General features: G+C 41.8%; 1 protein-coding gene across 2 annotated transcripts in view; it reads right to left on the bottom strand.

The window, feature by feature from the left end:
* robo1 (roundabout, axon guidance receptor, homolog 1 (Drosophila)) overlaps positions 1 to 23,656 on the bottom strand; it is a 281,736-nt gene extending 258,080 nt beyond the window's left edge. For both annotated transcript variants that reach the window (XM_066660266.1, XM_066660275.1), the window contains exons 1-2: positions 23,541 to 23,656; positions 1,635 to 1,778 (exon numbers count right to left, since the gene is read on the bottom strand). In XM_066660266.1, the coding sequence (XP_066516363.1) occupies positions 1,635 to 1,728 (94 nt within the window). In that variant the 5' untranslated portion in view covers positions 1,729 to 1,778; positions 23,541 to 23,656. The remainder of the gene's footprint in view (positions 1 to 1,634; positions 1,779 to 23,540) is intronic.
* Positions 23,657 to 25,497: the final 1,841 nt, after the last annotated feature.

Genomic DNA, 25,497 nt, shown 5'->3' with positions numbered 1-25,497 from the left:
AGAGACGGCATGGAGGGAGAACGGAAGTAAACAAGAGAGGTGAAGAGAGGCAGCGGGTAGACAGAGGAACGGGAGGCAATAAAAGAAGAGACTGACTGAATGAGGGGGTGATTCTGAGAGCCATCACCCTGTCAGCCACGAATTAAGGAGAAGAAGATGGGAAATCAAGATAGCAGCAGTGAACTGATAGCAAGCTTTGAGTGACAGAGGAAAAGTGCTTTCCCCAAACAATGGACTACACACAAAGACTGGAGTAACACGATTCACAATATGTGGACATTACTGAAGGGTGGCATGCTGTAATGTAATGTGCAGCATGCTGCAGAACGTGGGTAAAGCATCTCCCTTGCAATTTAGGAACGAATCAAACAAACTAAGTGTTCTGACAAGTGGACAATCAATCAATCCTTTATCTCGTTTGATACAATGTAGGGCTAATCTATCTATACATAAACTAAAGTGGAACCAGATGCTGAGTATTTAACAAGAACAGAACATTTCCATTACCTCAAAAAAGTTGTTTCCAGTATATTTTACTTTGAAATAAAACACAGTGATCTCTCTGCTGCTGAAATTGTTACTAACGCTTTCCTCTCAAGAAACGCCCTGCCTTTAATATAATTCAAATTCAATTCTGGATGGATATTAAAGGGTGAATTTGACTCTCTTCCTTCTGAGGTATTACAGATCCATTTGTTCAGCTCAATAAAAGGGCTTTGATTTAATTTAAGGTTTCTGCTTTCCAATTGAGACATATTTAACATGGGTACTAATGCTGTGTTTGTGGCTACCAATGGATTATGTTATTCTGCATTCAGGAAAAGGCTGTAATATGACCAAGTTGCACTAATGTGTTTGTTATCAAACATGTATGATGAACCTTTCTGAAATCACGTTTCATTTATAATCACACTCTAAACAGTGATCTTCAGAAAAAAGAAATGTCCCTTTGAAAAGGACAGTTCACTGATGAAAATATTGAAAACAGTATTTCACTTTTATTCACTTCAAATATCTGGCATGCCTAAATAAAAACATCTTGTCAAATCAGCATCTGAAATTCAAATCATCAATTATGAGCAGAAAAGGCAACTGCTTGCTCCTCAGGGCTAAAAGACCATTACCTTGAAAAACAATGTTGTTACCAATAACAATGCAGATGCATTAATTAAATATCAGGCAGTCCTTGTAAACCTGTAGACTGTAGGGTTTGAAGCTAGTTATGTTCAGAGAACTGTGATCAGATGCCTCATACTGTTTGATTCCCTGTACACTATAAGTTTACAAGCAAATCTAATGGGATTTTTTGTTTTTCTATAATCGGTGCCAGTCACAAAAACAGACAGCTTGTTTGAGAAGAACTGTAAAGCATTCAAAACCAGAGCTACATGCAAATAGGCCTGCATTTAATCACTGGACAAATAGATAGAGTGACCATCATTTGATATACAGTACAAACTGATTAGAGTTTGCATTTAGACTGAAGATTAGCTTATGCATAGAAATCTGTATAGAAATGATTAAGCATTTGGGAAAAAAAGGTGTATTTGTAGATACTTGCAGGCTTACTATGTACCTCTGGATGAATCCACTGGAAAAACCTCTAGAAAAAGAACAAAAACATTACTTCTTACCTGGGATCAATGAGCTCTCCACTACCTCTGACTGTCCAAGCTGTATCAATGTGAAGAGTAAGATGGCTGTCGCTCCTGACCATGCGATCCGCATGATGTTTACTGAACTGGCATCCCTAGTGTCCACTCTCCTTCCAGATTCATCTTCACACAGGGAAACAGAGAGAACAAATATTCACCTCCATTACATTTGAAAAGAATTGATCAAAGTATCGAATAAAATACACCCTTTTATTATTAATTTTTTTCCAGTAAAAGTTATTTCAATTTCAGTTTTGACAATTTGCCAAAAGTATTACATCCAGTAATACAATCCTGTAAGACATTCTTCACTTTCGAAACTACAGTTTAACAGTGACTCCTTCAGTAAACATTCCAATTAAAATCTTAACCGCTGCTTTGATTTAGGTGAGTGGTGAAAAAAATGTAGTCATAGACATGGCTCACTGAATATTTACAATGACTTTAAATGCAGACGCCCAATCAGATTAAACAACTTTCCTTTTTACATTTTTTATTGGAGCAAATCTGTGCAATATGTGATTGCAGCTCTGTAGATTGGGGACATATTTAACACACAGTATCTTAGAGTTCATACAGGATTCTAAGCTAACTGTGAATCATGACCACACTTTCCTGCCAACTTAGACACACACACACACACACACACACACACACACACACTCACATACACACACACACACAAACTCACACTCAATTTCTAGTTCCTCCTGACCATAATGGCATTGCAGTGGAGGCAGGAGCAGGATTGTGGACTGCAATAGTTATTCCTGCTCTTATCATAGAGTCCAGAGTAAACACTCTCCCGCTCTCTCTTTGCGAGTGTTTCCTGGGTAGAGAATTAGAGTTGTGGCTGAGCAGGGTGCTATCAGATTTGAGCTATGGGCCGACTCATTGTCACTCTCCTCTCTTATCGCTCCTTATTTCCCCTCAGTGTTGTGGCAGCCTGATAGAATTATGTATTGTGTCTCTCACAATTGTGCAATTTGCATGCAGTGATGACAGACGCATTTGCCACTAACTGGACGATAGAGGGCAAGTATCATTTTATCCTCCCCCTATCCCTTTTTTTTTTCATTTTCTCATTCATAATATGCACAGCTGCCTATCCTAGCGGTGTCCCATTGAGGGTGGGGTGGAGGGGGTTGAGAGAGAAAGAGAATGAGAGAGAGAGAGAGAGAGAGAGAGAGAGAGAGAGAGAGAGAGAGAGAGACGTTGAATTCTCTCTGATAATTGTGTCAGATAGGCAGCCAAAGCACCTTTCACAAACAATCAGATAAATACCCAATTACCAAACACGAGACACAGTGACAGGAAGAAAGGCGAGGCCTCATGGATGAGGCCCAACGCAGGACAAAAGATGGCCTCCTAACCCTGCACCTCCAGGTACAGCCTCAGACAGCTAAGAGTAATTATTTCATTTCTTCTGATTAATGAATGGATTGATGCAAGATAATGGAAGATTTATATGTAGCGTCTCCCTCCACTCAATTACAGGTTTATGGAGCCAATCAGTGGTCCCTAAACAAAATATATCTACACTCCAAATGGACATAGTGCATCAAGCTTCTGCCCACAGTCAGCAATAAACACCTGTGCTTGAAATCTGAGGTAGTACAGAATAAAAACCGTATTTTAAAAGATGCAGTTCCTAAAACGTATATTCAGAAATACAATAGAGGAAACAATCTAAGAACATGAATATCTGATGTATTCTGTTTCTGTTTTTTCGAAAGACAAACTCATTTTATTTGTTGTAGTTAAATCCCATCTCATAAATGTCGTTGTTTTCTTCAGATAACATGCATGTTTTGAAGTTAAAACAGATCGTTTGCTCAGTTGAATGACAGACATTAAAGGGAAACTATTTCAGGGCATTAGCACATTAATTAGAGGTTCTAATTTTTTTTTGTCCAGATCAGTTTTTGAGAGTGGTAATAATGTAATACTTTGGAAAAGAGGTAGAACATGTCCTTTTAAACTTTTTTTTAATGTCAGTACCAAAGAAATTTAAGGACTGGCGCACCCTCCAGGGTGTGTCCCTTTGCTTGCGTCCAGTGAATCCGGGTAGGCTCCGGACCCGCCGCAACCTTGAAGTGGTTACAGACAATGAATGAATGAATGAATGAATGAATACCAAAGAGATGTTTTCTAATGTTGTGATAATTAAACAACTTTATATCTTGAGAAAGCAAATACATATAAACCAATACATGGATTTTATGCTTCCATAAAATTGAAAAAAATCTTTAAGTGTGATAGCTTCTGATGTCAGCTAATCACACAGAATAGATGCACGCTTTTACAAGACAGAAGGAAAAGCTGAAAATTTTCCGCTTTCTTTAAAGTACAGAAGTGATCCCATTACTGATACCTGGAGCATGATTTAGAGTGTAATTCAAAAAGGAGAATGGATCTAAAAGCATGTAGAGTAAAAAGACATCCTTCAGTGTTACACAAGAGAGGATCCAAACACAATAGAGTCTTCACTTCTGGAAAACCCTCTCTAAGCTGAGCCTCACTGTAGATCACAGAGGAGAGGCGTAATCTGTGCTCTTTTCTGCTTCTCCTTCTTTCGCTTTCAACAGTGACAGCACACAGTGTCAACACCTACTCTGAACCCTACACACTCTTCATGATGGCTTCCACACACACACACACACACACACACACACACACACACACATGGAAGGTGGTGAACTGTCACTTCCTTTACCCAATGCTTTCATTTGGAAAATGACATGACACTATTTGCACATGAATGGGGGGCTCCTTCCATCTGACGGAGCGAGGTTAGTGTGTTAAAGTTGGGGGGCTTAGCAGGTAAATCACTGGGGGAAAGCATTCAGAGGCCTTTGAGAAAATCAAATGCACTTCAAATTACCTCTGACAACACCCACTGTTCCTTTCAACTTAATCTCCCTCCTTTCATCTTCCAATTTCTGCCTCTGGAGCTATAGCCAGAACTTTCAGCAGAGAGAGAGAGAGAGAGAGAGAGAGAGAGAGAGAGACAAAGGATAGGGCTGCCCATGGTTGATGTTATGCCAGCAACAAATTACTAAATGACCTGCAATTGTTAGACCTCCTGACAATCCATCCTCCATTTCCTTTATGATACAAATGTGTCCAACTGAATAGTTTGAATTAAGGAGTGGAGCGCATCACCAACAACAGCGGATCATTTTATCTCCAGCGTTCCCTCTCCCCCTGTGGGCCGCGAGCGGAGTGTGAGGATGGAGGAAGCACAATTAGCCCGACCCAAACTGCCCTTCTGCCAGAAGAATACCACTCACACACAGGGAAAGTGCTCTCACCGTGAGTCGCTTCTCCAGCTCAATAGCAAGCCTTTTTCCTTTCAACCTTTTCAGCATTAACAATTCACTCCTGAGTCTTGTTCTACTTGCCCATTGTGCTCTTGTTCAAATGTTGCGGATGTGCAGCTGTGTGCTTGAAATTCAAGGCTTAGACAACAAATCCCACTGAAGATCCCAGACCTTCACAATATTGATAATGTGTATTAACATTTCTTAGATTTATACAGTGCTGTAGGAAGCCATTTCTAATTTTTGGCATGAGGCAAAAACACAAAAAATTTTCTCAGTAACAGCTTCTTGACAGCAATACATCAGTCTCTCAGACCCATGCTTCCCACATTGGAAGTAGAGACATAAGAGCCTGTGGATTTTTTCAGGCGAACTTGATTTTAAATGCAATTATTGTGTATTGCCTGATGGTGATGGGTTTTTATGAGTCCAGTTTTCTCTATGTTTTTAATCATTACTGGTACTCCTGTATAGGGCATGGTGTCTTTCTCCTTCCTTATGGAATAGGGGCTATGTTATATCTAACAGCAATTTCTTCAGACTGTAATCCCTTTAACCATTATAGGTGTGCATAAGACAGATATGTGCAAAGTGGCCGAGATGCATTTGGGTTACTTTTTTATGTAAATATTTGTGTTTATTTAGGGGGTGAATAATATCAGTGAGTATTTTAGCTTCTGTTGGGAAGCCACAGCTGTAATTCATTGTGGCTCTGAAGTCTGGGAGCTTAGTACACATTCAGTGCAGCTCAGTTTTTGTTATAACATGTTTTTCTGTGAGTAGAGTGCACAAATACTGATAAATTTGATACACTTGGAAGGTACCTAGGTATCTAAAGCATGGTTCATTTCCTGACACTGAAAAATGAACAATTTAACATCTACTGGCATTTATTGGCTGGAAATTACATAAACAATGGGGTGGTCTCTTACTTTTGCACAGCACGTAGTACGTAAGTTACTTATACATCCAAAACACATTCAGATAACCAGATGAAGTAGGATACAAAGACAAATACCATAAACAACTAGACGGAAAAGGCGTTATGTTGAATGGGAAATTGAGCATTCAGGAAAAATGACATTGCGTTTGACTGTTCGTCATCTGTCCAGGGCTCTATAAAACTGCAAAGCCCTGCTGCCAAAGCAAAACCAATTTCATGCCCTTGCTCTTCTAGCACACTTTCACTGTAATCCTTTATCAGCATTGCTAGGCCAGTCAAATGCATCAGTAGGCCAGTCGAGCTCATGTCTTGGCATGTAGCTTAGCATAGCGATGAGTCTGGTGCCTTACGATCTCGCCCTTGATTTGCTGAATCATCAGCTTTGGCTTAGCCCTGCGGCAAATGTGCTCCTCCGATGCTGCCATGATATTAAATAAACTGCTTTTGTTGTGGTGGAAAGCTTCATTACCCACTGAAACAGGGCAGAGTGGTGGTAGACCAATGGTGAAGTAGAAGTTCACAGAGAAAAATAAAAGGCATAAACTTCCCCAGGCTGGAGCTGCAGACGAGAGGGCAATTTCCTTAAGTGAGCTCTCAGCTGTTTTGCTGTGTCAATGTCATGTGTGTAATGGATGGGCCGCGCTCGCCTGCGCTGCAGCAGCACCTCGTAAAAATGACAGACAGGATCTAAACTGCCCGTGTTTACAGTGCATTATTCTTCGCCCCACTTCATTACAATAAAAGGATTAACCTGCATACTGCCATAAAGTGATTGGTGCAGGAGGGGCCCACTACACCATCCCTTTCTCTCAGCGTATATTACCTCCTGTCTGCCGGCCCGAGTGTCCACACTAATCATGATCCACATGCTCATGCACCTCAGGGGCTTTAATCCATCGGCCCACTCGGGACAGCATATGAGGAATATAAATGCAAAGTCATCACAGAGCTTTTACCGCAGTAGTCTTCCATAGAGGGATGCTCACACTGTGGATCCATTAAAGGACATGCTCTGAAAGTGAGCTCCATCACACTGAATCTTACTGAAGCGTGCTGGAAAAGAAACCATAGTGTGAGCACTATTATCACTAGGGGATATGCATACAGCCACACGCTAACGTCACTGATAGTGGTTTGTTTATTGTTTACCTGAAAAGAAGTGCACATTCTTTGAACATTTTAGTGTGTGATTATTAATGCGATTATAAAGTAAAACATCTGGGGGAAGAACATTAAAATAAAAACGTGTCTCGCCTTGGTGGTTAGCGAGAGTAGCCGGTTGCAGTTGGAAGGGGAGGGTAGAAAAGAGCCATCAGGACGGACAGCAGCAACCTGCAGCCCACATGAGCTCTGGCAAATCTCAGGGCATTTCATGACATGAAATACATCGTAATTAAAATAATGAACTAAATAAACTCACACTCGTAGCGAGCATGACATTAGTGTCTTTACGAAAGATAATGGAAATTTACATTTTAGAATTAAAAGAAACTAATATTAAATGCGCAGCTTCTGGCCAATGAGGATTATCGTCATGATGCCGTCTCACAGCTCGCGCAGCTCGTGGAGAGAAACTTCAGCGCCTGTGTCTGAAACATTCAGCAGCCTAGCACTTGTGAGATTATGACGGTATATGTCATTGTGACACACAGAGGGCACAGACACAAGTCAGTCAAAAAAACTAGCAGAACCAGGTTAAGTCGAACAAACCTAATGAATCCCTAGCCACGTCCATTCCTCTCATTTGACTCACCCTGGTGTTCCTGTCCTAGCCACGCCTTATCCCATCATGTGACTCATACGGGTGTTCCTTATTGGTTACATTTATAAACCCTGTCCCCGTCTCTCTGTTTCTCTGTCTTTCAGGTTCTCTCATGTCAAGCTTGTTTGTTCTAAAAAGTCTGGTTTAAATAATCTGTTTTGTGTTGTTGTTATTTTTCTCATGTAGATTTGAAATCTCATGCCTATGTCTATGTTTTAGCGGTTCTCTTTTTGTCTTGGTGTTGGTTGTTGTTTGCATTGTGTCCCTTGTGTTCTTAGTTCTAGGGGGAACTGTGAAAAATCTGACCTTACATTTGTGACAATATCATTTGAGCCTTCACACTTGGTGTATATCAGGTACAAGAGTTTAAAAAAACTAGCCCTTTCTCATCCCTCATTCTACTTTTGTCTTTAATCCCATTGTAGATTCTATCCATCTTAGAAATTAAGAAAAATATTGCTGCAATTACTGTACTTCTGCTTGTTCACCTCGTTTAAACCATGACAGTAGAATGAACTCTAAATGTTTTATTCACATCCAGGCAGTAATAAACGACCTCCGTCATCATCTGCGTCAAAACACCAGAGATGAAAGCCGATGCTAACTTTTCCTGATCTCCTCTAAAGCTTATTCAATTGTGTTAGCAATGCCTACACATTCATCAAAGCCCCTGTATGTGCATGAGTAAGAACATTGGGGGACCTTTCTCCGGTCACAAAATCTAATCCTAGAACTCTGTAAATGCCAGTTGTAAAGAACTGTGAAAAATCTGACCTTATATTTGTGATAGTATCATTTGAGCCTTCACACTTGGTGTATATCAGGTACAAGAGTTAAAGAACCATTTATTACTTTGAGAAATGTATCCCTTTGGCATTTAACCCAAAATCAGAAAGTCTGTGGGTATAGTTAACAAGATGTGCTAAAGCTCCTGCAGGAGATGTTTGGGGAATTTATTTGACAGCGCTGGAGCTTTGCAGACCCTTATTAGCAATATACGGAAGCGGCAGGATGATTGAAAGTGAAGATTAATTTTGTGTAAAAGCAGAGGAGCATGCTTTGCCAGACGAGGAGCAGAAAGGTCTCCTCCCCAGACGGACCCAGCTCAGTTATCCGTCATCTTGCTTGTGCTATTGAGGAAAAATTAAAAGCTGATTATATCTTGGAGAGTGAAGTGGAGGCCCGTGCCTCACCGCCTCCACCAAGCCCATGCTACTTTTTGATGAATTAGTCCCAACTGACTGCCAGGAAGAACAGAGTGTGCAAAAACACCTAGAACTTGACATAGTAAAGTTCCTCCACCCCCCCACTAAGAGACGTGCTACTGGAAAAAAGTAATTAATAAGAGACATTTTAACACCGTACATGCTCTGAATTCGTCAAATTCAAGTCTTCTACTCATAAACACAAACTTTGACCTCAGTTTTTAAAAACCTGCAATCCAGACCCTATATATTAGAGCTACATGTGAAAATACATCAAACTCCAACATGCAGCTATTAGTAATTTATATGAGTTAGTGGTAAGTTTGAGGTATTGTAATCTAGAAGGCTTGTCCAGTGATATTTCTTTGGAACACATCCCTTACTGCAGCCCTGGGCCAGCAGCCTGCTACACAGTGTGCATGCCACCTTCACCGCTGCGAGGGATTTCACATTACTGCTCAATTCCAAGGTGCCCAGAACACTGTGCCAGGGCGATCCTCGTTTTGAAGCAGCCCGAGTTCTATTTGGCTGCTGTGATTGGATCAGCAGGAGCAGGAACAAAGAAGTCCAGGCTATCTTTTTTGTCCCTTTGTGTCCTCCATGTCAGAAGTCCACGGCGCAGACAATGGAGCAACTGCAGCGCAGCTAAAGCTGTCATTATCTTGAGCAAGGATCGCTGGCTTTGCCCTGCCGCAATCATAACTCTAATTAAGAGAGCTGCTTTGTAAGCACGGAGGTTATGCAATGTTAATTGCACGTTCACCGCACCGGAGACACATCCCTAAATGCCACTTGTCATTGTTCTGCTCTAGTACTTGTCATTGTGCTGCCATGCTGTTGGATCTCCCCCCAGAGCACTGCCACTCACAGCAGGATGACAGATTTAAACTAATATATATGTATACACACGTCTGTATGTTCACAGTATGTCCAAACGTCTCTTATAATTCATGAATTCAGCACTTTCTTTAAGGTGCACTCACTGCGAAAACAGACATTCAGATTGTAAAATCTGGAAAATCATTCAACGAAATGGAACTCCCTGCAGCTGACGCACATGAGCTAAACCTCATGCTCAATGCTCAGAGTTGGCTAGAGTGGTATAGGGCTGTAGAGCAGTAGAACTGCAATCTCTGGAATGGCTTGTGATCCAAGTAAACTGGTTGGACTAACCATCTAAGAACTCTTAGTAAGCAGCCGTGGCCTAATGGTTAGAGAAGAGGGCTTAGGATGAAATGTTGTTGGTTTGATTCCCATGACCATCAGGACAATTGAAGGAACAGCACTTTCCTCACATATGGGTTAAATGTGGAGACACATTATGTTGTACAATGACGTATAATTGCACATTTCATTTCATTCCTAACATCACCACCTAATGATGTTATTGTTATTAACTGATTTCACTATGGAAAATGTTCCCTATCTGCTGAAATATCAGGCACCGAAGCCGTATGTTGTTGTCTTGATTTGTCATGTACACTTTCCAGTGTGTCTATTCCTTCTCTCTGAATTCAGTGAATTCTTGTTGAAACATGCTCTCATCCACTTTTTATATGAACACTTACACACACACACAAACAGGCTGAAGATCACCCTCGTTCCATCGCTAGAGCTCACATCGCTCCATGCTACAGCACACTGGCTTGTTCCTCAGGGATGTGTCAGATAGTAGTACAGCTCAGCCTCCCCAATTAAGACTATCATGCATAAACCTTAATTATCCAGGACAGACTGATTTGCACTTGTTTAAAAATGTATTCAAATGATTCAGATTACAAATAAATGGCATTTCTCTAATGAGGCAGTATCCCACACAAGCTTGATTAAAGTTAATGTGTTTTAATAACACAAAATCCACAGATTACTTCCCTCATAAGCCGTAGTTAATTAGAGGGCTGGCGTACCGTTTGCACGAAAGCTATTAATTATTACAGTTGCATACTGGTGGGGTTCTGGACGGATTTTCACCTGCTTCACTCAAGTGCTACAAAAGGACACATTTATCAAAGCTACAGGTTTGCTTGCAAACGCAGCGATGATTTCAGATTGAGATTCCTTTATCAAACACCCTGGAGAATGTCACCAGTTTACCAGCTTGTTCCAGTCCTTCTGTTGGTATTGATACAATGAGACAAAGGAATGCAATTTCTGATTTCCATATCAGCATTCATCTAGGGTTAAGCGGGCTTTTAACACATACTGAATGCTCAGCAGTGCACTGCGGGGCCAGAATTAGCTTTCTGTCAGCATTCTGCAATGGCATATTATCATGAATTGGCTTATTACTTGCAGGTTATTGAGCCACTATAGTGACTAATTCTCTGTATTTTGGTTGGAAATGAATCACTTTTTAATTTGCTTTTGAGATTTTGTAGATTAATCAGTTGTGCCAGACGGTGCCTGTGACTGTGCATGTGAAAAAGGCCAGGAGAGGGAGCAGAAGGGAAAACGGTAGGAAAACAACATCAGACAAACCTCAAACAATCAGGAGCCGTCCATCCTACTGAGCTCCCACTAAAGCTAAACAAATGTACATCAAATCTTAACCTGTGTGACCTGTGACCTGAAAGGTCAGACTGTGGCTCTTGGTCATTGTGTTTACAAAAAGCATAAGGTCAGTGGCCCAGGCCAATCTGTGTGAAGCTTTGTTCATGTCAGAGGAGACAGATTAAGTATATGAGCAGTGATCACTCTTCAGTGGTCCCTGAAGGGCCCAGACTGGGTCTTTTTGCGGTGGCATTGGGACATCATGGTCTGAGACTTGGGGGAGAGAATGCTTATCTCTTTTAGGAAAGTTTCTGTACATTGTTCACAGCAACAGAGTCATTCAAAATGGACTACCGTGGAAATGACATGGGCATCTGAGACTTGAATACTATAGCATTCATTCATTCATTCATTTTCTGTAACCGGTTCGTCCTGTTTATAGTTGCACACTGTCCACTTTTCAACATGTTCTGATGTTCTACGACTGTCGGATGTTCTGATGTTCTACGATTGTCTGAATTCACCCATTTTGGAACACAGAAGTTTCAAAGTAGAAATGCTCAACCATGGCAATTATTGCTTATCTTTTACATCAGTGGTTCCCAAACTTTTTAGACCAAGTACCACCCATTATCAAACCAGAACCAGTACCACCAATGAGTTTTACCACAGAAACATGTGGCCCCTGGTTCTTCCTCTGTTCCGGGGGCATAAGGCAAAATCTTGCTTGAATTTTTGCAAGCATTTGTTGCTTTTATTAACTTTAAATTTGCAGCTTAACACAAAATTATCTAAAATAATTACTAAACATTATAGAGAGAATACAAATAACTGTAGGTCTAAAAGGAAAAATAATGGGCAATAAACATTTTGAAAGAAATAAAAATGAGAATATCAGTTATGTGCTTTAACTGGCTCCAGGTGAAAACAGTGTGGTGCTGGGAGAAGGTCACAGCGGCTCTCTGCGCTTGTAGCAGTAGCAGAAGGAGGGGTGGCGCTGTGTTAAACTGTGTTTTAGGGCTGTAACGACACGAGGAATGGATACGTTATCCTTCAGCCGAGTGTTTTCTTCTATGTTGTCGTCACATGTACAGAACTCTCACTTAGTGTTTCTCTGTTTTTGCCTCTGGATTTAAAGCTTGGTCTCAGCTTGTTTTTCTCGTTTTTGCTTTGCCCTTTTTATAATAAAATTAAAATTGCTCAAGTCTGTCTCTAGCCTTTGCTTACATCCAGAAAGCAACTAAAACTGGGCTTACTTTACATGGATTTCTCAGAAAAGTGGGGGATCGCGTTCCCTCCCTGGAAAAAATGTGGAGGAACATTGTCCCCCCCACATGCTGTTCCCTTACAGATGTAATCAACCATGGTGTATGCGTAGCATGTTGTATTTTTCTACAAGAGAAATGAATTTAATTGGGGAATAATTATGAAAACTCTGTAACATTATGTAATTTACAAATAATTTAGTAGTACATTTTTGAGGTCATTTGGTGTACCACCTCTTGCTGCTTCATGTACCACTAGTGGTATCCATACAATAGTTTGAGAACCACTGTTTTACATGATACACCATCTAGTGTACAAGCAACAACACATGGACATGTTAACATGGTTCAAATCTTGATTTTCACTGGATAAGCTCTTTGTTACAAGTTTCACTAATCTCCAAATCCAGCCTAAATTCATTATTTTAAATAGGATTTCTTGCCGCTTTCTGTAAAGATCATCCAACTGTGCGATGGTTGCTATTTAAAAAAAGGCATCTGGAAGTGGAGCATAATCAGATCAATCACAGACGCTTTCAGAAAATCAGCTGGAGGAACCAAATTAGCAAATCAGAAAGTGAAAATGAAACAGGTCTGAGCTCAGCTAAAAGCACCGCCCAGGATCAATGAGTCTTAATTTATTATTTACTGGATTCTGGCTCAGTGCTGCCAAGCAAAGCTTCTCGGGGAAATAGTCTGTTCGTTTTTCAGCGTATTTCTGGCTAAAAAGCCATTTTGTCTTACATTATTTCTATTAAGGAAGCCCTTGTCCTGTAGAATGACTTTGGAGAGTTTTTAAAGGTAATACTCTTTGTTTTGATTTTTTGTCATTTGATTCTGTACTGTTTATAGCACATTGTCGTGTTTTCTCTTGTTGCGTATTGATCTTACAGACACTGTTCAATTGTCTGATAAATCTGTGTGTAATTTTGTTAAAAACAGTCCTTTTACTACTCATACTACACCCCGATTCATTCTCAGCAAACAGATTTCAATTTTGACATCAATTACATAGACAAAGACAACATGCACAGAACAAACCCTCAGATACACAAACACACACACACACACACACACACACACACAAGCCACTCCTGTCTCCTCCACACTGATATAGATAGATCTCCTTCCCTGCTGATTCTGGACCCACATTAGGTCATTTCAATAAGCACCAAGGGCCTGAGGCTCTGGCCGGCAGTCAGGGAAGAGAAGGCAGCCCCCTTGTCATCCATCTTAGTTACAGTGGAGTCAGACCTGCTGACACACACCCAGACGAATGGGGGGCTAGCTGAGCCAATCTTGGCTGTGTTTGTTATGATACTACATTAAAGGGCCTAATAGAGCGTGTCAGGAAGTATTGAAAATATCACCCAGAGCAGAGAGGCTTGGAAACACGTGTAATGGACGGACAGAATGTTTTCTTGCGGTTTCAAGGTTAGTGATGAGATGACCTTGTAGAAAGGACTGACCTTTGCCCCTAGCTTGAAGGAGGGGGCCATGATGGAAGGATGAGATTATAACAGAGGGTCACCTGTGTTATTGTGGACCCCACTGCCCACAGCATCCCTCAAATGCACAAAGCCCTTTCAGCGAATTAAACCGGAGAAGTTATGGCCCCATGTCACAGCCTGGTGGGATAGGGCTGATGGACAACACACGGAATCGAAAGGAAATGGCAACATGGTTCTGGCAATTTTTTTAAGGCTCAAAAATAAGTTATTTTGATGATTATCAAGATCAAGATTCCTTTACTGTCATTGCACAGAGTACAAGAAAATTAAAAACAGCTGTCCTCACAGCGCAAACATAGAAATGAACATAAACACCCACGGTAGCTAATAAAATATAAGAACGAACCCACTGTAAACAACTGCTGAATATTTTCTTAAATAATGCCTCTGCCAAGCGATAAAATGCAATAACAGTAGGCTACAGTTACCAAGAGTATTACAGTTCATCCACAAAGGTTAGAAAAGTCAAAGAGTCTTATATAAGCTTCAAATGTGGTGGAATGTACAGTTAGAAATAGGTATGTCTTCCGTACCTTTAGTTAGTGGCTATAACTGTAGCATATTCTGGGTTTTTAACATTTAATTGATCCCAGACATGTTTTTAAGGCTCAAGTCATTCATATTTTAAAAATTGTATGATGTATATAGGATGTATTCTGCCATGTTTTGGACCTCGATGAACAAAACCATATCTGTACAACATTGCTATTGAAAAAAAGGTTAAATGTGGTCTCAGTCAAGGCAGAAATCTTTGATCTAAATCTAACTTCACTAAACCTATTCTCCCTAGACATTCCCTCCAGTGTCATTCGCACATTCCTGCCAGGAGTACTGGGTCATAGATCCACAGGGCAGGGGAGTGTTCTGTAGAACAGGGGAGTGTTCTGTTTACAGTCGACCGGGGGCTTACTGAACACAGGCCAAATGTTTACCGTACGCTAGCAGTACTCATCCAATTCAATATTTACTATGATAACAGTAATGTGGAATGTGATAATATAGTTCTGCCTTCGTGTCTGTGTGTTAGCTTATGAGTTCGGCTGACCTTGGAGTGACTGTGTGTGTGTGTGTGTGTGTGTAGCGTGGTTTAGTTTTGATGGATGACTTATCAGTTTACACAGTTCACCTGTCACATCCAACTACATTGTTTCAGATAAAACTGCAATTCACTGCTGCTGCTCTTTCTCACTCTCTCTCTCTCTATATACATGTGTTTGTGTGTGTGTGTGTGCACGAGAAGACTGTGGTGATAGATATAAAATCTAGCTTCTTTGGTTGAGAAAACAATTTGTAAACATTTATAAATGAGTTACACAATTGCTATCAGCTACAGGTTTCCACACTTTTCAGATCGGGTTTCAGTTTCCTAAAGAAATCTGCAGGTTGTCCTCCCACGCTCCAAAAACACATGTTGGTAGGTGGATTGGTGACTCAAAAGTGTCCCTAAGTGTGAGCGTGTGAGTGAATGTGAGAGTGTGTGTCGCCCTGTGAAGGACTGGCACCCCCTCCAGGGTGTGTTCCTGCCTTGTGCCCAATGATTCCAGGTAGGCTCTGGACCCACCGCCACCTTGTACTGGATAAGGGTTACAGATAATGAATGAATGAATGATTGAATACTCAGTTCCTTATGTGTGCAGATGATCCATCAAATATAATGTAGAGGTATCTTCCTCAGCCATTTGAGATGCTCATGTGTAAGAAACGTGCACATCACCTGAGCTGTGATTGAGTGGGTATTTGCCTTAATATTAGTTTCTATTTAAATGGGTGAATAAGACCAGTGACTCGTTTGGGAACAGCTTTACCTACAGCTGGTTTAGGTTTTGAGCAGGTTTTAAGATTAAAGAATGGAAGATTAAAGGTGGATGTAGTGTCCGCAAAAATAAGGTGGACAAATGAAACACTTACATTAATCCCTGACACTGAAAAATGAATAACTCGTACTAGAACTGGAATAAGGGCATCACGGTGGCGCAGCAGGTAGGGACCTTGAGGTTGTGGGTTCGAGTCCTGCTCCGGGTGACTGTCTGTGAGGAGTGTGGTGTGTTCTCCCTGTGTCTGCATGGGTTTTCTTCGGGTGACTGTCTGTGAGGAGTGTGGTGTGTTCTCCCTGTGTCTGTGTAGGTTTCCTCCGGGTGACTGTCTGTGAGGAGTGTGGTGTGTTCTCCCTGTGTCTGCGTGGGTTTCCTCCGGGTGACTGTTTGTGAGGAGTGTGGTGTGTTCTCCCTGTGTCTGCGTGGGTTTCCTCCGGGTGACTGTTTGTGAGGAGTGTGGTGTGTTCTCCCTGTGTCTGTGTGGGTTTCCTCTGGGTGACTGTCTGTGAGGAGTGTGGTGTGTTCTCCCTGTGTCTGTGTGGGTTTCCTCCGGGTGCTCCGGTTCCTCCCACGGTCCAAAAACACACGTTGGTAGGTGGATTGGTGACTCAAAAGTGTCCGTAGGTGGGAGTATGTGAGTGAATGTGTGTGTGTGTGTGTGTGTGTCACCCTGTGAAGGACTGGCACCCCCTCCAGCGTGTATTCCCACCTTGCGCCCAATGATTCTGGGTAGGCTCTGGACCCACCGTGACCCTGAACTGGATAAGTGTTACAGATAATGAATGAATGATTAGAACTGGAATAAATGAAAGAGCACATGTAGCAGTTGTGGCTTGTTATAAAATGAAGAAGATCTTAAAGATTCTATCTCTCTATGCAGCTAGATAACTATCCACTACAGATAGACTGTTATTTCTGAATGAATAACGATGAGCTTGACAGTTATACAGGGCCAGATTTGGGCCAGCTTCACTTACACTTGACTAGAAAGTTATTATCTACTGCGGTGATTGTACTGGGGGACTTTGATGATGAAAGGCACAGGGGTGGGTTTTTAAACATAGGTCTTAGTCATTCTGAAAAGGAAGTGGACTGACTGAAGTGTCCGACTGACAAAGAGACACTTCCTCTCCTGGGGCGCACACACACACACACACACACCGGCTTGGCCACAGTTCACACGGCCATGGGACGCCTGGGAAAGTCCTGCTTTCCAAAGCACATTTAAAGAAGAGCCGAGGATGAAAAACGCCCCAATTATTTCCCGGACCCCCATTGAGTCCCAAGCTGCTTTATGACATTAAAACCTTTTAAATAATGCAGCGCTTCACTGTGGAACCAACACAAAAAAGGGAGAAGACATGCTTTTTTTACCAAGGGGTTAAATGTTTGCAGGTTGCGGTTTTCCACAGATGGTGTTTTTTTTTTTTCTCAACTATGGAGCTGGAACACTAAACACACACACACACACACAGATATCCCGAGCTGTGGTGCTGCAGGGCTCGCTAAAGGCGAGCTCGCTGAAACATGCTGGAATAATGATTAAGACGCCAGAGTTACGGAGCTAATATCACCCTCAGTGCTGAAGATTTCTGAACAGTCAGACAACACACAGGATCTTCACTGAAGACTGTCACAACTGGGAAAAACATAAAGAAACCCTTGTATTCTTCATTCTTTTGACACCGTGAAAGCTGTGGCCACTGACTGCTGGGAAATTCATTTTTTACATTGACTTGCTGTGAAAAATTGTATTTACTTTGGTGTAAAGGTAACATTTTGGAGATAAGAGCAGCACTGAACAGCACTGACAATATCCTATTATCACAGTCAAAATATGACTTAAACTATGTCTAAATGTGGCACATAAGCAAACAGTGTCTGGGAACGCTAAACTGATTATCATATTTAATATAATACCTTTGTATAAGAAGAAAGCTGTTGCACCATCTATTACCCAGATCAAAGCTTTAAGCCGATCCACAGCTCTTTACACCACCCTACAACACCATTATATATTATTACATAGAGAGCTCAAGCTAAATAATATGTTTTAACAGAAGCCATCATGGCGGTTTATATGGATATGCCTCTATAAGTATATGGCCCAGTGTTGCTAGATTACTCACAGCTCAGGGGTCAAGGTAACCCTGGTCAGAGCCATTCCAAACAAAGCCACAAACAGCACCCCAGGCATGGACAGACATTCAAGACCAGAGACGATTCAATCAAGTCCCTCCAGAGGATCCTAGTCCCTGTTGCATCCTGGGCAGCTAATAAAATCACCCCCACCACAAACAAAAAGGTCGATGGCTCCAGGCTTCTCAAAAATAAAATAAAAAAAAGCTGCTCGCTGTGCTGAATACCAACTCTACTTGTCCTACATTTCCTAAATGACTAAGCAGAAAACAAGGAGCATATACAACATTACAGGGTGGAGCTCTAATGTAATTCCACTGCTAATTCTTCCTGAGGTCATCAACAGTCTTCCATCAGACCCCTCCCTGGAACAGTGCCCCTGATTCCAACTTTGTTCTGACTTCAAAAGAGCAGTCACCCAGTTTCTCAAACTAGTCCTCTTCATGTTATAAATACAGCCGTTATACTGACACCTAGTGGCCTGGAAATGTCAAAGATTCCGTACTAAACCCATTTTAAACATGGCAATTAAGATGTAGAGGACCTACCAATAAGTAAAGGAGTATTTGCACAACTGACTGAAAAAAATATGCTTTAAAATGAACATGGAGATATAGACTACATTCTTCCAAAGTATCAGTCGATCTATTCATCTGTCATCTTCTGTTCAACCTCTTCAGGGTCACGGTGGATCTGGAGCCTACCCTGGACGTGATGGCAGTCCATCACTACATTTGCTCACAGACCTTGGACTAAACACAGGACCCTGGCACCACAGTGACAACCCTTACCACGGCAAGAAAATAAGAACAAAAACTCAACAGTGTGACCTGCAACACACAAATCAAATATTACACATATAAAAATAACAGCATGTTATAAATTGGCAAAACAAAGGGTTGTGAGAGAGAGAGAGAGAGAGAGAGAGAGAGAGAGAGAGTGAGAGAGAGAGAGAGAGAGAGAGAGAGAGAGAGAGAGAGAGAGAGAGAGAGAGAGGGAGAGACAGAGAGAGAGAGGGAGAGAGAGAGAGAGAGTGAGAGAGAGAGAAAGAGAGAGGGAGAGAGAGAGAGAAAGAGATAGAGAGAAAGAAAGAAAGAGAGTGAGAGAGAGAGAGAAAGAGAGAGAGGACAGGGAGACAAAGAGAAAGAGAGAGAGAGAGAGAGAGTGTGAGAGAGAGAGAGAGAGAGAAAGAGAGAGTGAGAGAGGGAGAGAGAGAGAGAAAGAGAGAGAGAGAAAGAAAGAAAGAAAGAGAGAGAGAGACAGAAAGAGAGAGCAAGAAAGAGAGAAGGAGAGAGAGAGAGAGGAAGAGAAAGAGAGGGAGAGAAAGAGAGCTCCACACAGTCTAAGGGAGAAAGTGCCAGTTGTACAGACATGAAAGTACAAATGGAAAAAGAGTAATAATAAATGTCCCCTTCTAAAGCGCACCCAACCCCATATTTACTGTCTTCGGCTGTAGTACTGAGGAGAGCTGAGATTGAACCATCCACACAGTGAGAATGTGTGTGTGAGAACATGGCTGCTGGCTGCTGAGATTCATTTTGCTTCTGAGAGATATCTTCAGGACAGGTAATCAAACCACACGAGTATTTATCATGACCATGAGACAAGCCAGCACTGAGATTTCCAACCAGAAAATACACGAATGTATTCACTCAGACCACACCTATAACACAAGGAGATTTAGTTCCCATGGAAGAGCTTCACAGTAGAAAAAATTAAATGTGCACTTCTACAAAAGTGCTAACGGGACACATAAACAATCTTGTCTGGGAGCTGCAATTCACCATGCACTAACAGCAGAGGTTTCTATATGGATCTCCGGGCCACCGTCCTCATACTTATCTTGGTAAGAAAAATGAGCAGATAAGGAGAAGTTATCCATTTCAGGAGATATTTCTGAGAAGAATCGATAGGAGATTATCCTCTTGCACAGGGAGGGAAAAGTCAAAGCAAAACAAGTGCAAGAAGCAGGGCTCTAAACTGGAGTATTTATTTACTGATACTGATAATGGGACTCCTAACAACCATGAAGGACCTGGTAGAGCACAGGAACTATCTCCATCAGATAAGGCTTTCATCTTTTGAGGAGAGGAGGGAAAAAATACTCCACTCCTGCTGACATTTTGAAGAAAATTGTTTCAGCCTCACGTTCCACTGTGAAACCCAAAAGTGTGGGTCTGAAAGGATGTGGATTACAGAGAAAAGAAACGAAATACAAAACCTTTTACAAAGAAGCTGCTTGTGTTCTTAAAACACTGGTGTAGACTCCCCACAAACACACGTTGGTAGGTGGATTGGTGTTTCAAAAGTGTCCGTATGTGTGAGTGTGTGAGTGAATGTATGAGTGTGTGTCGCCTTGTGAGGGACTGGCGCCCCCTCCAGGGTGTGTTACCGTCTTGCACCCAGTGGCTCCGGATCCACCCTGACCCTGAACTGGATAATGGTTACAGAGAGTGAATGAATGAATGAAAATATTTTATATTATATATTATATAATATTATATTTTATTATTATTCAGGGTCTCCTAGGTGCAAGGTGGGAAAACACCCTCGATGGGGGCTCCAGTCCTTCACAGGGCGACACACACTCACACACTAGGACGTTTCTCAGTAGCCAATCTACCTACCAACATATGGTCTACAATACAGTACAATACAATATATATCTACAATACATACATTCCTGATATGGGGCTGTGCATTCATGTTTGAAAAATGGAAGCAGGGTTACACATAGTAAATGAAGAAGAGATAGAAAAGAGATTGAAATCTTGCGGAGGCTGGCTCAGGTCCAAAGCCATCTACCAGGGCATGCACTCTAGAAATTGGCATGGCAGAGAGCAAATTCAGTGAGGTGAGGCACGTGCCACGCTGGAGGTCACACATGGGACCCATGGCATAAAGATGCAGAGTGGCAGCGAGAAATAGAGTATTTTACACACCGCTGCTCCACCTGCTCTCCGAAAATCCCCCAAATTCACATTTTAATCGAAATCCACAAGGAATACAAGTCACAGGATTTAAAACCAGTCACACTTTACTGCTTCCCAAAAGGCTCCCTGGCAGGCTGGTATTAGAAATAAAGTTCCGGAAAAGCACTAGATTTCAGCAGTAAACAGCACAGAGGAAGAGTGCACTCCAATTGCACAGCAGTCTTGCAGCCAGTGGCTTTATGATAATTGTGAATCAAATCAAATTGCCAGAAAATTTCGATGTGGCTGAATGCTGTGCTCATTTTATTTAAGCATTTTCACACGCAACTACAGGCTCACTCACTCCCTCCTTCCCTCACGTATACAATATTTCACAAAGCACCAGCAGATGCCCATCACTCTTTGGGCTGTTTTTTTTAAACTGAAATTCTGCGAATACTGTGACATTGTAATGCTTTCTACTGATGTAAAAGCAGCAGATGCAAGATGCAAGTCCATTGTACATGCACCCAATTGTTCATTGTTACTTTTGTTTTCCTGGAAGACCCTGTAAAGCTGCTCTCTCCAGGGTCTCAAGCCCAGCGCAGCACAAAAAGGCCACATTATAATCACTGCATTAAACAAACCGGGCACGTTGTGAAACCGATGATTAATTCATGGGGCTATTCTCCATTTCATACATTTATGAAGGACATTACCCGTTCAGTGGAAACTCCATCCATGTACTCACACACCTCGAGTCCTAGTCGCCATTCATACATGTTGAAACTTTCAGCACCACAATAACTGGACAGCTCCGCAGACTTGCCGCATGTATTTGAAGGGCTTTATTTTAGAGTCTGCAGAGCATCGCAAAGTCTCCGAAACAGTGACTCAGTGAGCACACAGAGGACACCTACCTGTTTACTCTTAGCAAAACCAATCAGAAAATACTCAAATCACCTCCGAATCTGAAAACGCTTGTGCTCAACAAGTCAAGTGACCGAAATGAGTAAAAACACAGCATGACAGGTGAAACAAACACTACCGTGGTGTAGTAGCACATACAGCGGTGAAATAATAACTTCAGCATTCATTTAGGTCTAGTTACACTACATACACTCTATGGCAAAGGTCCCCTACACTTCCAACATTTCTTCAAAAATCAAGAATATTCATAAAGAACATGTCTTCCTTTGCTAGAAAAACAGCTTCTACTAATTAGACCAAATGCTGGACCAGTTCAATGAGGATTCCATTGCACTCAGCCATTAATGGGCCCAGGTACTGCTGTGTGATGATGAGTTCTGGAACATAAAAGCCACTCCAACTGATTAAAAAGATACTGGATCGTGCTCCATCACTTTTAAACCCCTCTAGGTGTAGAAGCTTAGGCTTGTTTTTGGCTGCTTATGAGTGTCATATTTGTTTCAGGATATTTGACATTTTAAGAGACATCTATAAACTTTTGCTCATGTGTAGATACAGTGTTTGCTATGTAGACCTGTGCACATGTCCCAAACGAAATAAGAGGACGTTTCCATAAATTGTTTTCAGTGCATGTAAACAGCACATGTCTGCAGTGTGATGCTCCAGAGCTGATGCAGTGTCTTAAATGACCTACACTGTCAACAAAAAGGCTGACCAGGTAGAAGCCTGACCGATATTTCACAGCACTGAAGTATTGGTCGGGCTATAGTACCAAATAAAATAGCAGAACTGCTATTGCTGGTGATTACAGAACTGTTTTAATTCGATAATTAAAGCTTAATAGTAAAAGAAACTTTTAAGCAAATGAATGAATGAATGAATGAATGAATGAATGAAAAGTAACAATACCTGTAAGGTTCAATTTGTTCTCTACCTTGTCTAGGTGATAATTGTTTGGAGCTCCCTGGACCAAATGCATATTTTTCCTGATTGTCTTTGTGAACAAATTGTGAAAAACATCCTGTACAAAAACGGCCAACTCTGGACAATGTGTATTTGCATTGTTTCATATATTTGGGGCGGGAGCAAAATGTAAAATGTTAAAATAAGTAAACCTGAAGGTTGTGGATAGGACACATTTTCAACATTCAGGAACTAAAGAGAACGTGGACATGGCTGATATATTTTTGTGGGGTTATCTTTCTTTTACTTTTTGGATTTCTTTATATTGTTTATATGTGTATGTGTGTGTACATGTGTGTATATGCACAGGAGTGTGTTTTATTTATTATTTATTTTACTGCATTTATAAGGGGAAATGTGCAGAAGCCTGTTCTCTGTTGGATTTGGACTTCACATGCAATAACAATAAATCCCCATAAGACCATGTGTACCTAAACTTTTGCATTATATATCATAATATTGAGAGAATATTATATTGAGAGAAAGTCCTTGGTTCTGCTCTTCCTCACTTCAATGAAGTTCCGTAACTTCAGTCCAAAAAACGGCTACAGTGGTCTCCCTGCTGCTCCAACAGTGCCACACACTCACACACACACACACACCATGCACAGACAAGACCAACACTCACCCACTTTATCCTGCGCGGATCTGACGCTGAACTGACCCCAGAACGGACCCCAGTGCACGCAGCCCACTACACTCCCATGTCTTCAGGCTTCAGTCAGACGTGCACAAACTTTCCACACTCGACACGCTCCGTTCACACCTGTTTACACCTGTTCACTCCTTTAACTGTTGTATAAATAAACCAGAAGCAGCCGGGAAGGCAGAACAGCGGGGGGAAAGTCACCACGCTCCCCACGACCACCACGCTGCTCCAAGAGCGGCTCCTCAACCGAAACCGCGGAGCAGCAGCTCGAGTGCGATTTTCTTTCCCACCCGTGTTCAGGCAAGCGTAGACTCCTGTGCTGGGATTGGTTAGTGCTGTCACGCCTCTTGCGCTGGGATTGGCTGGAGGGGCTCCAGTATAGCCCCGCCTCTTGTGCGGCGATTGGCTTCCCGTGTCTTCCCACCTGAGCAGGTATTGGTTTGTAGTTAGAAGTGCTCAGCCTCCTTCATTGGGATTGGCTGCTACTTTGACTCTTCTTTGTTGGAATTGGCCAATAGTGACCCACCCCGTGCACTAGAGCTCATGAGGCCATAGTGTCCAGCTATCTGCACAGATATTGATCAGTAGTGGCCCATATCCTGCAGTGAGACTGGTCATTAATATCCTCTGCTGCGTTGGGATTGGCTAGCAGAACCCTCTTCGTGCTGGAATTGGTTAACAGAGTCCCAGCTTCAGTGTGAGGATTGGTTATTTTCTCGCCACCTGCACTGAGTCTGTAGTAGTGCCTCTTGGGCTGGGATTCGTTAGAAAATACCCACCTCCTGGTCTGGGATTGGATAGTTGTTGGTGACCAAGTGTCCAACCTCCTGGATGGGAGTCCCTTGTCTGGCTGTGGGATTGGATGGTAGTTTGGAGTGTTTTGCCTACTGCATGGGGATTAGTTAGTAGCTAGTGTTTTGATTTTTACGTATAATCACTCCTCGTCCGATTCTGGTATTGTCTGGTAGTGATTAGTGTCCCAACTCTTGCATTGGGATTAGTTATGTGTCCTTCTTCCTCTTCTGGGATTGGTTGGAGGCTATTAACAGGGTTTTGTGTCTTGCAGGGGGATACGTTATTTGTGTCCCTCATTCTGCTCTGGGATTGGTTGGAAGTAATGCTTCACCAATCAGTTATAATATTTTAAACACCTCCTTGTTTCTACATTCACCGTCCATTCTCTCAGCCCCACAGGTTGAGAGCAGGTATAGAGCAGGTATAATTTGATCAGCAAATCATTCTCAGTGGTTCATTGACACTGGCCTGGTGGCGTAGTGTTATTGTGTGTTGTGCTGGAATAACTGGATCAGACACAGCAGTGCTGCCAGAGTTGATGTGTCCACTGATGAAGGACTAGAAGACGTCCAACACACACTGTGCAGCGACAGATGAGCTACCGTCTCTGACTTTGCATCTATAAGATGTACCACGAGGTAAGAGTGTCTAACAGAGTGGACACAGTGTTTCAAAACTCAAACATCACTGCTGTGTCTGATTCTCTTGCACAAACACAACACTCGCTAACACACCAACACCACGTCAGTCTGACTGCAGTAAGAATGGCCCACCGCCCAAATCATGCCTGCTCTGTAGTGTTCCTGTGGGATGCTGATTACTAAAGAAAGGGATGAAAGGGGGCAAACAATTATGCAGAGCAACAGATCGACTACAGTCTGTATTTGTAGAACTATAAAATGTTCCTCTATGATCAATGGAGCTAAGAGAATGGACAGCAAGTGTAGAAACAAGAAGGTGGTGTTAATGCTATGGCTGACTGGTGAATAGAAAACTCAACAAATGTACAAGTTAAAATAATAAAAATAAAACATTTTTTTAATTTATTTTCAGTTTCAGCTTGAAAACATGTAATTTCCAAAAATTTGGAGTTTGTTTTTTGTTGTTTACTCTGTAAGCCTTGTGCACTTCTTTTATCAAA

The sequence above is a fragment of the Hoplias malabaricus genome, chromosome 1 (assembly GCF_029633855.1).
Source record: "Hoplias malabaricus isolate fHopMal1 chromosome 1, fHopMal1.hap1, whole genome shotgun sequence".
NCBI lineage: Eukaryota > Metazoa > Chordata > Actinopteri > Characiformes > Erythrinidae > Hoplias > Hoplias malabaricus.
This window is presented reverse-complemented; position numbering and strand designations above follow the sequence as displayed.